This window comes from Brachyistius frenatus, unplaced genomic scaffold, assembly GCF_029030835.1.
Source record: "Brachyistius frenatus isolate BFR_SWC_R1_liver_20210118 unplaced genomic scaffold, ASM2903083v1 Contig_14, whole genome shotgun sequence".
Taxonomy (NCBI): Eukaryota; Metazoa; Chordata; class Actinopteri; family Embiotocidae; genus Brachyistius; species Brachyistius frenatus.
This window is the reverse complement of record NW_027210613.1, coordinates 2,748,966-2,764,754: the sequence shown is the minus strand read 5'-3', so window position 1 is coordinate 2,764,754 and position 15,789 is coordinate 2,748,966. Positions and strand designations below refer to the sequence as shown.

Sequence of the window (15,789 nt, the reverse complement as noted above, 5' to 3'; positions counted from 1 at the left end):
AAGCCGTGTCCTCAACTGTCCTGCACAGTGTTGTTGTATAGCAGGACACTCAAAGTGTGCATGACCAACACTATTGAAGGTGACTAATATTGCACTATTGCTAATGTTGAATATACTATAATGGTTTGGATGAGACTAACAGAAGTGAAATAAATAATGCAAAGAAATATTCATTAGCCTGAACAACGGAATAATAACTTTAACTGACAATATTCCCTCTTGAATAAAGAAGCATCATCAGTACAACATCCAAAGCCAACTGTATGCTCATATTCTGAAAGAAACTAAAAAATGTTGTGCAAAAAATGACACAAATTTAAACTGTCTCAGTATTTTCTTTGTGATGAAATATTTTACAACAATTAGTTCTTTTAGAAAATATTTGGAAACAATTGGAACATTTATCTAAAAATTGTCTCTATGTTCTGTATGTCTGTTTTGAGGAGATACACGTGGCAGTTTGTGGCCTTACTGCCATCATCATGTCATTTGTTGGCTTTTTGTCTGCCACTGTTACCTCCGTCAGTCATTTGACCTCGATGACCTTGTGTAATCAACCCACTATGTCAGCCATCAGTCATGTGTCACTCTGCAGTCGTCCTGTCCTGTCCACCGGCCTGTGAACTCAGCGTCCTCAGGTCCTCTCTGCTCGCTCCACTCACAAACCTGAAGCCCTCTATGACCAATGTCTCTCCCTCTTCCTCTATGCTGGCCAAATACTCGTGCTGAATCTGTCACAACAACAACAACAACAACAACAACAAGCACATTAGAGTATTGTTCTATGGACACCTTGCCTGAGGTCATTTGTGTATCCACCATTTTTAACAACTATCTTTCAAGGCTGTTGTAATTCTACTGACCAAAATAACAGTTCCTAAATCAAAACCACCTGCATTAAAGGTATTTCTGAAAAGAAAAGCAAATGTCATTTTTCTTATTCTGCCCAAAGATTGTGGAAAAAGTTTATTTATTTGTCGACCCCTGTGGCACTGAGAGGCTGAGCATACAGTCCACAGTTACACTTAAAAGGTAAAAGGGTTAAGCAGCTTCTGTGTCAACCATTATTTATGTTGATAGATATTCAGTTTACGAATACATAGTGTTTTGCTACTGAAAGGGCAAATTTACTGTATTGCTATGCAACTGTAAGGAAGTCAAGTAACCTGTCCACTTGTGACCTGATTACAGAACGAATGTTACGGTCCTATCTGCTTCATTATGGGATGTAAAGATAGGCATAAATGCAATAAACAAATATTGCGGCTGGCTGACTGACACGTAATGAAAGAGCTGCATTGTCAAAAGGGAAAAAAAGACTAACCTCATGTAAGCATGAGGCCGACTGAGTTCCCTGAAGGCAGTGGTTAATACTTGACAAATAAAAATACTTTGTTTAGGTTAAAGGTTGAGTGCGGTCTGTGTCACAGTCATACGGTTCCATGAGGTTTTGTACGAAGAATTCGCTTTCCTGCCAGTCAGCATACCATTCTGCTCCGTTTCTGGCTGGAGGGGCCTACTGATGTGCTCCAGTCGAGCATCTCCTCTATGTCTCTCATCAGCAATTCAGCTTCTGACAACACTGTAATGACATTGACACAAAAACCGAATAGTAGTCCCCACTTCTGAAGTGTTTCAGCACTTCTGACGACATGCCAAATGTTCAGTTCCAGGGCACGGCACGACATTGTCAACCTAGATTCTTTTAAAACAACTGAAAATATAAAGGCAAAATTATAAACATAAAAACAGGAAGTGGTGATGCAATGAAATGAAAGGTTTTGCTGGAAATTTGGATATAAAATATCACAAACACCCAGATGTATATCTACAACACCAATGTATACACGTGGGCTTCAACCGAATGTGGATGAAGGCGTGGACTGAGGAAAGAGAAAGAGGTTTACAGGATGGGAAAAACATAGAGGACTCACTGGTTGGTTGGAATTGTTACATAAGCCTAAAATCATCACAACAATAACGTGAACTTTAGAAAAGAAATGTATCTCGCATCAAGTTATTTACTCTCAACCACACTGGCCTCAAACCAAGACGAATGTCGTGCCAAAAAAAAAAGAAAATATGGGCTACATACCAGCTTGGGCCTGTGAAGAATAAGGTAACTAAATGACTATTTATGAGAAGGAAATGACTAAAATTGCATGATCAGTTGCTAATATGCAAGTGCTGGACTTACACTGCTGAGTCTTCAAGATGCAGACTTCGGGTTCCTCTTCACATGTCATGTCACTGATGTTTGCAGCTTCTTCCGCAGTAAAACAAAAGTTTCTATCTTACACTTTTTGTGTTATTTAAAATGATCAATTTAGCATATTTAGATATGATTTAATACATTAAATTTAGCAAATTATTACATCTTAATAGCAGTGAATATGATAAATTACAAAATCCACAAAACACGGAAGTGACGACCAACATTAGACATCACTAAAACAATACACGTACATCAAACTATTAAAAAGTTTCACATTAGAGTACATAATGTCTTGATCAACTATCACAGCTGGACATTTGATTTGAAACATATCTCTGACTGGCCAATATTTATACAAGTACTTGTGCTTTATATTTCAAATAAATACAGATATATGAAATCATAAACCATAGTTCAAGTGGGGACTAATGTTCATAAGTCACATTTTAAAGTTGTTCTGAAAATGGCCAAGAAAGATAAAGTGATCAGGATACAAAAATAAAAAAAGACCAGCAGCTTTTATTCTTTGGTGATTGATGGTGATTTGGTGGTTAGGAGCCAGCTGGTTAGCTCCATCAATATTTATCCAAGCCCTTTTGACTGTGACAGAAAATATAGCAAAACGTGTGTTCTGTTGCATTATATATAATTTTCATTTTTTGTTTCTATATTTGGGCAGCATCACTGGAAGTTAACCACGACGTGAGAAAGTTAGCCAACTTTGGGCTGTGCTGTCTAGTCTGCTATCGTTAGCCTAACTTAGCACGGGGTTACCTCGTCCTATATTAGACCGTATTTAAATGAAGCAGGGTTTAGGGCAGTCATGATTCGTATTTCTTCTCCTTTATATAGATGTTTTGTTTTTAATCAGTGCCTACCACCTGCTTCTTGTCCTTCGCTCTTCATGTGGTCCCCGTCACCGGTCACGTGGCATCATGATCCAGAAAAGACCTCAGTCCCTCAGGTGACTTTATATATACATATATATATATATATACATATATATGTATATATATATATATATATATATATATATATATATATATATATATATATATATATAAATATATATATTATATATATATAAATAAATATATACATTTATATATTTTATATATTATATATATATATATATATATGTATATATACAGCTTCATCGAAGCATATAACTACTTCTTTTAATTTAAATCTACTCTCAGTCTGAACTGTAATGTCCACGACGCACTAAATAGTTTACCACGAACAAAACAAAACAAAAACAAAAACAAAAAAGTGTGACGCGTTTCTATTTACACGCTTTTATTTTGAAAAGCTTTCAGCCGTCAAGTGACTCCCGGAAGTTTTTGTTTCTCTCACCTGTCAGCTCGGACGAGACGCGGTGCAGAGTGTCCGAGCCTCGTCTCTCCGCTGTCCCTCAACAAACAGCCGCTCTTTTTCTTTTTCTCATCCTCCGCGGCCAGTCGACACCTAATTGAGGACAAACATCTCCCCGCGGTGAGTGAAAGTCGAGAGGAAGAAATAAATCGCCTCCTTGTGCTCCACCGAGCCAGAAGACGCTAGCTCCGCTCAGCTAGCTGTTATCGTCTGAGGAGATCGATGGTTTTGATCACCGCGGCTCTGTGGTGTTATGTTATACGTGATGCTTTCTGAAGGTCGTTGTCTCGTGACCGTGTTATTTATTCATGCAGCGTATTATATATTAGTTGTTTTTTTTTAAAACAACCACGTCCCGGTTGTTTTGTCGGTTGTCAGCAAGGGTTCACGGAAGCTAACGTCACAGCGTTAGCATCGCTTCAGGCTGGGTTCATTGATTGTTTACATGTCCGTGAAGTCTGCCTCTTTATTCTCAACCACGGCTCCTCTTTGCTTTGAGGGACCCTGGTAGTCGGTTTGCCCTCTCCCCTCCCTCCCCCCGTGTTATTGAGACAGGTCAAACGTCCCTCTTGGTTCAGATCCACGTTTACTTTCGTTTTGACTTGCTCGGGTTGTTTCCGTTTCACCGAGGACGTCCTTTAAAGCCGTCGACTCTCACTGAGGCTCGTTTCGTGCTTCGTGTCGTGGATCTAAACATCCTGTGCAGAGTTACTGTGCTGAAACTTATTTCTCCACCAGCGGTCGGCCTTCATTGTTCAAAAAAAAAAAAAAAAAAAAAAAACTTGGCTCCTCTGTGTTTGCTGCATCATCGCATGCTGACATCATCAACTCGCTTCAAGCTGCACTGTCTCTGCTGAACAAACCCGGGAGGACGTGGGTTTAAGTCCGTGTCGGTGTGAAGGAGCTTGGATGGCCTGCTGAAACTCTCCAGCTGGACCGTGTCACATCTGTATTCAGGTCAACGTGAGACTTTTCTCTGCACCTGTGCACAATCAGGAGTTTGTTTCTGCGCGTAAAACTCGAGAGAATCGTTTCCTCCAAATGTGTTTTGCGTGTGCACCACTTCATGTACACGACCAGCTCAAGCAGCCATGGATCCAAAGACGTAGGCCGACACTTAAGTGCACACGACCCCCGTGTTGAAAACCGCAAACCGTTTTCTGTTCACACCATCTGTATCTCTTACATTGCAGACTTTTTCGTGACACCAATGCTTTGAAGCTCTTTAATAAATAATTGTAGATGCACGTTTACTCTCACAAACACATCTGTTTAAATTTTGTGGAATATAATGTTGCGATAAATCACAGGAACAAAGTACACACGCACCTTGTTCACATACCTTTACAATCAGCTTCATCAAACTCGCGTGTGTGCCAAAGCCAAACCGGTTTGGTTTTCAAAATATAATAACAGCAGTCCTGTTTCCCACCGGGGATTTTTATGGTAAAAACTCTAGCGATGCCTTTTGTGAAACAATTATTTGCATTGAAGAAACAGCTTCAATAAGCATGTGTAGGGAGGAGAGTGCCACCTACAGATGTTAATTGTGTCAGAACAACATTACATTGCTGTGATGCTGTGTGATTGCAGGATAAGAACAACTAATGTTAATTATTTATTGAAACTGTAATTATTTTTTATTATTATTTGTGTATATATATTCCTTTACAAAAAACAGATTTGACAGTCTGAAAATGAAAGTCTTTATGTCATCCCTATAGGTCTTCTATCTGCTACAGAGTAGGCCTGTGCAGGCATGGAGCCCCTGGCAGTGGATGATGACATTTGCATCCTTAAACATGAGACAGCCTACACTGCTGCTGGTGAGAGCCCTGTGTCGGTGTGCGCCGGGGACGAATCTGTTGCGTCCCACTTCGCCTTGGTCACAGCGTATGAGGACATCAAGAAGAGGCTGAGAGACACGGAGCGAGAGAACACCTTGCTGAGGAAGAGGGTTAAGCAGCTAGAGGACAAGGTAAAAGTGTCAATGGAAAAATAAGGGGTGTTGGCCGAAGGGAGAAGAGTGAGATAAAAGCTGAAGTAAAAGGACATCCTGTTTATTCTGTTGGCTAAACAGCCTGAGAGTCAGGATTAGAAACCGTGAGCTACGGCCAAAAATAAATGAAAACAGAATTATGGACAAACACAAAATGCTTGGAGAAAGTTCAGAAAAAGTCAGCTAATTGAACACCACACTGCAAAATTCTCGGCTTTGGGAGAGTCTGCATGCCAGCATCATTAATATTGTTGGCCTCCAGTCAGAATTATAAAACAATGAGAAATAAATGTGCGCTGTCTAAAACAGAGAGGAGGTCTGGAAAAGTATGGCATTGACAAACATTGTGCTGGAGCATTACACGGCGGAGGAGAAGGCTCCTGAAATTGGATTCAAAAAAGGATCCAGTAAAATACGCAGAGAGCTATGTTGACAGGAAGAGCTTTAATACAGATGGAGAGCTAAAATGAAAATGCTCTACACAATGTGGGCAGAGAGAGCACTAGCATGTCGACATATCTTCAATCTCTATATCACTATTTGTTTCATCCACTCCAACATGTAGCCCATCAAGATAGGATGTGGTGGGGTAAACTTCCGTCCTAGAATGAAATTGATCTCTTTTATCTTCTCCTCTTCGTGTTCTCTCTTTCACCTCTATAGCTCTTCCGGCCCGATGCTCCTCCATCAGAGGGTCCCCAGTATGTGAACAAGGCTTTCAGTGCTTACCGAGGTATCTATATAGAGAAGGAGGACCTGCAGATGGAGCTTAACAAACTGGTGCGTTCACTGATCGATTTGATCCTCACACAAACTGACACTGCAGCCAGACACAACAATCAAGGCTGAAACATTGTTGATTTTTAAGTTTAAGGAGAATAAAGAGAGTTTTTGTCTTCTAACTAATTCTTCTGTGATTTTGATTCAGAACTAAAGTAAAAAAAAAAAAAACACCAAAAAAACAGCTCATGATATCATACTGAGAGAGACTGAGAGAGCTTGGTGCACTCGGTCCTCTTCCTCCCCCTCTACCTCACTGTCCTGTTTTTCTCGGTCAGAAAAAGGAGAAGAGCGAGAGTGAGAGGTTGCTGACGGAGCAGCTCCAGGCCAAAGAGTTGGAGCTGCTTCAGCTGAGGACAGAGATGGAGACCAGCCAAGGTACAGGGAGAGCACACGGCCTGCTTTCTACTCTGTGTAACAGCTGTACACTGCTCTCAACACTGGATGAGCCATGGATATTGTTTTAAGCACTGACAAAAGTACACATGGCATACATTTATTTTACTCGTGTATGATTTTGCAAAGACCTTTAGATGTGTATTAGGTACAACAAAAGGGGAAAAAAAAAAAAAATCATCTGACTAAAATGATAGAATAGATTTATTTCTGACATAGTTCGATAATTTGGTCTTTGAGGCAAAGCAAGTAACCCCTTACTATGTCAAATTTGTATCATACTCAATATTACCCTGAACAATATTCTAAGATACTGAATACTTCACTTGGGGGCAGCACCTCAACCCTAAACCAAAGGGGGCAATCCACCCATTTCCAGCAGAGAACTGTGACTTGGAAGGAGCTCACTCTCATCCCAACCACAACACGCTTAGCTGCGAACAGTCACAGGCCGATGAAGCCAACAGAACCACATCATCTGCGAGAGGCAATTCTGAGATCCCCAAAACGGACACTCTCCTCCTCTGAGCTGCCCATTGATATCTTTGATATTTGAAGTGTGACACTAAAGGAACTCTTTGCATGTACTTAAGTACTTGTCCTTAAGTACAATACTTGAAGAAATAGTTTAATTAGTTAAGATTATAATACTATGACCAACCACATCAATTTACTGTTTACACATTAAAAGAAATAATACAGTAGTATAATACATTTAGCTCTTAATACTTCACTCAAGTAAAATTTCAATTCAGGTACATTTACATAATGGACCGTAGTACCTCTTCCACCACTGTGTAAAACCACATATTAGAATGTTTTGCTCAGTTAACTGTGGCACCTTATCTAGAAATAACCGATGGTATGGATATAGAAGACGCTCTCATTGAAGCAATAACCACAACATGCTTTATGTACTGAACATTTTGACGTACCAAATATCTATAAAAAATAATTTGATTTAATGTTATATGTCTTTGCACCTAGTGATGAAGAGCCTGAACAGCCCACAGGACTACTGGCAGGTGGACAGGGTCAGCACTGAGCTAAAGATCCACGAACTGCAGGAGGAGCTGGAGAGAGTGACGCTGGAGAACAGCCGGCTGCTGGAGAGAAGTGCTGTAAGTGAAGAGGGGGAAGAAAGAATTAAAGAGGAGAGCATGTTGGAAAAGGGAGGACAGAGAAAAGAAAGGGTGAGATGAGAGGAGCCACGGAGAACAGCCCTGGAAAACAACAGACTCCTGGAGAGATGTGGCGTAACAAAAAAGGAGGAAAAGGGACAACAGGTGTTCGGGCAGTGCGAGATACAGAGTAGTGGGGAGAGGTGGGAATGAGGAAGAAGGCACGGAGGATATGCTGCAGCTATTATGAGGAAAAAAACACATTTATTTTTGGAAAAAAAAGAGGAAGATGAGTACGAGTTGATGTTGAGGGGACAAGGCCATGTCACAATGCAATTCAAATTGGCATGACTCACCTCTGTTGCAGGAGGAACCCCATGGCCATAACGGACCAGACTTGGACCAGACCTGTGATGCAAAGTATAATGCAAGGTAAAATGTTTTATGAATATCACTGAAGAGTGGAGGCCAGTTCATTGGCCAACTGTCATTTCTTTGACCACAAATGACAACGCAGACATCAGTGTAAACACTCGATTAAAAGGTTTCATGTTAAAATTAGACTACGGAGACTCTGGCGACATCTTTTGCCGAGAACTACAGGACACACAAGGACAATCTGGCCAGATTTAATAAAGTGAATTAATATATTTATTCATTTATTCATTATTCATTCAGTCTTTCGAGTTGAAGCTTGTAAATGTAATGCCTTCCATGATCATGTATAGTTTTTTTTCCAGTCCATGTTTTCCACTGCAAAGCATATACTGTGCACAACTTAATATTCACTGTCATGTATCTCGAGCACAGTGTTGTGTTTAATGTGAACGTCATGGAATGGATGCAATACATCCATTAATCAGCTGTAGCTGAAACACCAGAAAGGGCCTTTAAAACATATACAAAAACATGTAGAAGAGACAACATGAGGAGCGATTTTAGGACAAATGCCTGTGAGGAGGCTTCATAGCTCAGTGAGTGATGTCACTATAACGTACACTTTTCTTCTCGTGTGCAGTCACTATGGATTGTACTTCTCCTCTTTGGCCACTAGAGGACGGTACAGCGTCAAACATCTATGATGTGCAGATAAACTCATAAGTCTTCAACTTTTTAGACCCTTAACACTTGTATTCAGTAGAAATTGTTTACATTTCAATCCCGTGTTTTGATGTGTCCAAGGTCGATGCCATATGGAATTCCCCTACATGTACTTGATTCCCTGTGAGTGAGCATTTGTTCACATTTAATGAAGAACATTCTCTTCATGGTGTATCATAATGATTGGTGATTAGTTTTTAGCAGCACAAAAAGCTTTCCTTGCAGGATTTTTTTTTTTTTTTTTTGCTGTCGGGAGGTGTTAGACGTTAAAGCAAGCGTTGATTAGATTTTGCATCTTTACATAAGGTGTGGAGAGGACAGTTTGTAGGTGTTGCAGTGCTCAAATACCACCATCATCGTTTATTTGTTATCTTTTACCACATTCTTGGTTTTTAATGCATTTAATGCTACCGGGTGGTTTAGCATTAAATCCATCCATACAGTTCAAAAACAGCATCTCTGTCAGACTTCTGTGTGAAATATGGTCTCAATGGAACTAAATAATGTGAACTCATGCTTTTCTGCGATTATGCTCGAAACCTGCGAAACCACTCCGTGACTTGAAATCAGCACAGTCAGAGGTGGTGTTAAATGTGTCAGCAAAAGAAGCAAATCGTATGGCAGAAATAGTTATCACCATGAAGCCACTTTTTACATCCTGGAACTTTAGCAAACAGGTGAAAATTGCTTGAGTTTAAGGACGGGGAAGTTGTCTTCAAAAAGTGTCTTCCTTTTCGAGTACATATGGCAATATAAAGGATATTTCTGAGTGGTACGGTAGTGAAACTATGAGCCACAGTATGCCACACAGCTCATGATTTGTACTACATGAGATCCAGCTGAATGTTTCTAACGACACAAGGTGTGTCGAACGGCACAAAAGCTTTTAACTTAACGTTTAAATGAATTGTTGTGTTCACCTGCAGGGAGAGGAGCATGCAGCAGACATACAAGGCTCTGTGCTGTGAGGTCTCTCGTCTCCATTCGGAGATGAAGCACCAAACAGGCCTGATTAGGAAACTCAGGCCATCGATCAGCGAGACAAGACAAGGTGAGGAACACACACACACACACACACACACACACACACACACACACACACAGACACACGGACACTTACAAACATGTTGGTGAGTTCATGCTTTCACCACTGCTGTTAAGTATTTGAATCATCATTCCATGCTTAATTTCCATTTCAGTGTATGTGATAACCCACAACTCTGCTCCCCTGCTGCCTTTTCACACCACCCTGTATATACAGCTGGGGGGGCGTTTCCTGTATCCCCTATATTTCCTTTTGTATTTTACACAGGAGGACATCCTTGAAATCTTTGTACAGGTTCCTTATGTCTTCTAGGCTACCTTAAAAACAATAATATTTTTACCCTCAAAAATCAGGTAATGTTTTCTCCTATTTTAATCATTTTGATCATGTTTTATTTTTCTTTGTTTCATATTTTAGTATTTCTATTGCAAAACTTTCATATTGTATGTGTCTGTGTGTAGCCTGCTGTGCATCTAATTCAACATAATTTTATTCTTCACCCATGGAAAAAAAACTCAGTCAAATATTGCAATACTGCTATTGTAGATTTTACACACATACGTGCACACAAACACCTCCCCACCCCCCAAATAGCAGTGAAGGAAAATGAGCAAATATTTTTTACAAAGAATTATTCAAATCTAGTTACAAGTGTGTGTATATATATATATATATATATAATTTATTTTTTATTTTTTTTAACAGCCAATAAAAAGAAGTGAAATGTATCTAGAGAGAAGAATGTTTATCTGATCTGACGTTGAAAAATCTTTAACCTGGCTGTCAGCTAATGTCAGATTTATGGTTTATGAGCATTTGAAATATGACACACTGCTTTTCTACACAAACACTAATGAAATGAAATGCGAGGGTTATTAAAGCCTCTGTAAAGTAAAGGCAGTGCTCTTCTAAAAAAGCACTACTCACTAAGGAGACTTCTGCTGCTCCTCGGTGCAGTAGGTATGCAGTGTGGATATAGACTGTGGATATTATCAAAGTACACAAAACACTTCGATAAAGGACACCATGAAACGGTCTGCCGTTCCGTTCCCCTCCCTCTGCGGTGATGTACGCTGCCCGAGGAGGGATTACTCTGATGTCGATTCCTTGGAGTGTCAGAAGAGGACCAGGAGGTGAAAATTAGAACGAAATATGGCAAGAAAATAAATCTTGTCCTATTTATTCCACTGAATAAGAGGGTAATCCTGTAACTTAGATGAGGCAGATGGAGTGAAATAAGGAAAGCAGGAGTGGCAGAGAAAGGGAGAGGGGGGTCGAGGGAGGGGGAGGAGAGTGTGTTATGTATTTATTCAGTCATACTGTGCATCTGTATTCTTCTAATGTTCCTCCTTTGGAATCACTTTTATTCAAATCCCAGACTCAGGAGACCATCTCATGGAAGCATAGCGGGGAGGGATGGATGGATAGATGATGTGTGGATGGAGAGAGGTATGGAAAAAAAAAAAAAAGCAGAATCAGATACTCTCATTTAAACTTTATTATTTGCTCAAGATGATGATTTGATGGCAAAGCAATGATGTGTGTGTGAGATTAAGACATCTGATTTGTGTGTGGATCTGCTTTGTAAAATACCAGAGTGGCTTTGTTTATGTATCGAGGTTTGTTTGATGAGGTTCTGTTCCCAAGAACAAAATCTAATTATTATTTTGGATATTTACTTGATTCACAGGCGGTGACATTTACATGGTGGCGAGGTTTTATTGTGTAAGCGTGCTGCATGGTGTCAGATTTTACACTATCAGGTCTATTATTCAGTTAGAGATCAAAAAGGCTTTGTTGAACGCGACTTAGAATTTTTCAATCTCTTTAGAAACCAACGTTTAATCCACGTGTAAATAAGTGCAGAGATGCAATCACGGTGTCAAATCAACAACAACAAAATCTCCTATCAGGAAAAAATAGATGGCTTGATTTAAACCGGCAGCTGTTTTTTTTACAGACAGATGTGGTGAAGTTGAAATAAGAAATCTGTTTCAGTCCCAAAAAATGTAAGAAATGTATTGTAGCAAGATCAAGTTAAAACCTTGTTTATGATATATGAAAGGCTAGAGAGGGCTTTTAATTTGAAACGAGCACTTTTCATTTTGAAAGTATAAAGGAAGTCATGGGCATTTGGCTGACCAATGATGTAACTTCATCACTCAGTCACTGACATTTACATTTATAAAGCTGTACACGCTTTTGCAGTCCACACAAAATCAGACAGGATATTTGCTCTTCAGTATATCATTTGATTTTATTGCCTGCTAAAAATGAACTGAGAAATGAACAATGAATCATATAAAATTCTGCCATACAGTATGACTGTTGATTACAGTTAAAGTAGTTTGGTTAATGACAATTACCAACACATAATAATCACTGTTTTCAACTATTCTTCAATCACACCCATGATTTTTTTTTTTTTTTTTGTGCTTTGTTAATGTATCTACAGTTGCAGTGTAAGTGCACTGAAATTGAACTGTGCCAAATATTATTTTTTTTAAATGTATTTCCTGAGGAAGGTATTAGACTTTGAAAGGCTTTTTTTTTTTCAATTACCAGTTTATTAAAACGGCAAGTTGTTAACGAGCGGTGGACTTATGACACCACCTAAAATGTATTCTTGATCATTTATTATTTGTTACATATTTTCATCTTCAAAAGGGGGCCACACTCCTAAAATAGAGAGTAAGACCAACCAAAATATATATTTAATTGATATATCAGGCAGAAGTTGATGTAGTATGTCTAATAGTATCACCATACTATAACAATGACATTTGTAGCTTAAATATAACCATAGAGATGAAGTGTTTTAAAAAGATTTGCTGCCACTGATGTCCTGCTTCCATTACTGACATTGCCGCAATCACTGTGTGGACAGCCTGTGTAGTCAGATCTCATGAGATGAGAACAATTTGCAATTCTTTGTACAACCACATCCGCCCTTTGATTGCCCCTCACTCTCCTCTGTTCTCCTTCTATCCTTCATTGTGTCCCGCTCCGTCTGTCCCCTCCACCTGTCTCTGTCCTCAGCTGCCTCAACAGTTCCAATCCAGTGTCTGGACGACGTGGAAAAGAACAACAACCACCCAGTTCCTCGGGCACCAGTGACTCGTCCCCCCAGCGCCCCCCCGCTCCCCTCATGCTCTGGCCGCCCCTGCCCCCCTGTCAGCAGCCCTTCGGTCAACCTGCTGCCTGACAGTCTGAGGGAGGACTGCTGGTACAATGGGCCCTGGCCCTCTCAGAGCTGTTCAGGAGAGGCTCTGGTCGGGAGCGACACCTGCTCCGTCGTGTTGCCCCCGCCTCCCCTGAACCAGGCCTCTCTGGATGACAGCTCGCGGTCCTTCCCCAGTCCCCCCAAGCCGAGCGACGCCATGTTCTGGGAGGGACACTCCGCTGCATCCAACTCCTCATCCTCAATGGGAAACTGCAGTCCCAGGAGCCCTCCCAATACAGAGTGGGCCAAGCCGTTTTAAGATAAACTTCAATGGGAGAATAGATGATTAAATAGGGGTGGAAAATACACGAGTGGAAGAATGAACAAACTCTCCGACCCTGCCACATAGCTACCACCTTACCTGCCTTAAGTTGATGAGACCGCTCCTCCAGGGTGGAACAGACCGGACCTACTGGTTGTGGGAACTTACTGAGGCCAGAAGAGGCCTTTTTTCCGAGGTAAAGACTGTAAACTCATGAATTTGCCATCTCTGCACACCGCATCGGTGAACATATCTGACTCTGCATAGAAAAAGTTGGCGAGAGACCCTCAACAGAAATAGTTTGTCCGTGTGTATGTGTCCTTGTATGCACACATACGTGTGTGCAAGCATGCATACATGCCGTTTAATTTGAGCGTGTGTATGTGTATGCACATCAAACAGTGTGCCTGTGTGTGCAGATCAGTGTGTGGGCACCTTTCGCCTGCCTGTATCTGTATCTCATTATAATAAACCTATTAGGGCTCAAAGGGCCTCTTTCTCCATGTACTGTGGCCAGTGAGGACTGGAGCCGCAGCATAGTACTAGAATTTATATACCTGTACTCCCTCCAATGCAAGTCTTTTTACATTTGATCACTGTAAATTATACAAGGTATGTAGTCCCATGTTTGTCTCATGATCACGTGACGGCGATGTCTAGGTGTGAGGATTTGATGTTTGTTTTTGTACTGTGGTGGAGACAGACATATAGTCACTGTAGGGTAATTGCAGATTTATTTATTTTTTTGTCCAGCTACCAAATTAAATCTTTTCCTCCCAAAAATTATTTTTTATTAAAATCCATATTGATAATTGTCAAAGCAGGCTGTCAATCTCCCCACGGCTTACTGAATGATTTTGAGAATACAATATTTGGATGAGAAAAGAGAGAAAGAAATCCATTATTTTTATCTCGAATGTGTGGCTTTTTGAACTAAAGCACTTCACCTGCACCCGAAAAGGAAAAACTGTCTCTTTAAACCTACCTGTTATCACGTATTTGGATTTCTCAGATCTACTTGTTGTTTGTTTTCTTCTCTCAGCTCTTAAGGGACATGTAGATGTAAGGCTGTGAATTGCTGGATATTTAATAGGCCTTTAAACATGAAGGACTCCTGGAATACGACGTATACACTCCCCCGTACTTTGAGAAGCTGAATTCAAATGAGGTTTGTTTTGAAGAATAGAAAATGTACCTAAACTCTGCACTGTGCTGATGTCAGGCTTGCTGTTAAGTGATGAGGGAAGTTTGTAATCGATTTTTTTTTTTTTTTTTTTTTAATAGTCAGATCAACTGAGGGATGTACAAACAAAAATAAGTTATCTGATAAACGGAAGGAAGAATGTGCATATCTGTATAAATGTATATGGTGGGCTTCAGTACTCGGCCAAACGTGGTTTTGCACTCTAAACTTTTTCTTTTTTTTCGCCCCACCCCGAAGACTTCTGATGTGTTTAAGAGCTGTCTGCGATGGTGGAAAGACAATAATGTTTTAACCTGAAGAAATGTGAGCAGACACATAGGTGCACAAAGCACAAAGGCCCGTGGTTATTGCAAATATTTTTTTGTTTTTCCATTTTCTCCAATCTGTTTCATAACTGTGGTCTTTCTGTTCTTAATTTTTAAGAGATGTTATTTTACAGCAGTAGTTTCATACTTCTGTAAACAATTTGCAAACCAAAATGCAATGTACAGTAGATATGGATTATATTTTAGATTTACTGCACTTCAGACTGTTTGTAAATATGATCAAATAAATGAATGAAAGGAAGCAACTGTGAGAGGTTTCTCTGTGTCTGTAGCAATAAGGTTCGCTGGTTTAATTGAATTAAAACTGCTGCAGGCATTGGCCTTTCAAGCTGCAATCATGTTTAAACCAGCAAACACATTTTGTTGTCTTTCTGTCCAGAAATACATTTTTGGGAGCTTTAGTTGATCTCTGCAAGAGAACAACTTCTCTTTTCAGATTCCAGCATCTTTATAAGATTTTCTCCAAATCATACAGATAAAAACTGAATATCTTGTGTTTAGAAAGGATGCAGACAAGAAATTTAAAACTAGATTTAGGGTCTAAAAACCTGCCATGTGCTGTCGCTTAAACGTAGAAATAAAAAAAACCTCAACATCTGCCCACTGATATTTTTACATTATTTATTAAAAAAGGATACTGCAATGCTCAAGTGCTGCATGCTGATATGTTTCCCATAAATACCAACCTCAGCCACCTGCTCGCTCACATCCATAGAACAGAACTGTGGAGCCATTTCAGTCAT

General features: G+C 40.0%; 1 protein-coding gene and 1 long non-coding RNA gene across 2 annotated transcripts; one reads left to right on the top strand and one right to left on the bottom strand.

Annotated features, from left to right (window-relative positions):
* Positions 1–361: 361 nt before the first annotated feature.
* On the bottom strand, positions 362–2,257 carry LOC138617757 (uncharacterized). The gene is made up of 3 exons (XR_011310683.1): positions 2,198–2,257; positions 1,488–1,582; positions 362–731 (listed from the first exon to the last, which is right to left on the bottom strand). It is a non-coding gene; the product is annotated as an uncharacterized lncRNA (long non-coding RNA).
* Positions 2,258–3,566: 1,309 nt separating this feature from the next.
* Positions 3,567–14,844, top strand: azi2 (5-azacytidine induced 2). Its single transcript, XM_069693166.1, has 8 exons — positions 3,567–3,709; positions 5,314–5,567; positions 6,252–6,368; positions 6,647–6,746; positions 7,752–7,885; positions 8,253–8,317; positions 9,913–10,037; positions 13,071–14,844. Exons 2-8 carry the CDS (start codon positions 5,349–5,351, stop codon positions 13,511–13,513), a joined length of 1,203 nt encoding a protein of 400 aa, XP_069549267.1. The 5' UTR covers positions 3,567–3,709; positions 5,314–5,348; the 3' UTR covers positions 13,514–14,844.
* The last annotated feature ends 945 nt before the right edge of the window (positions 14,845–15,789 follow it).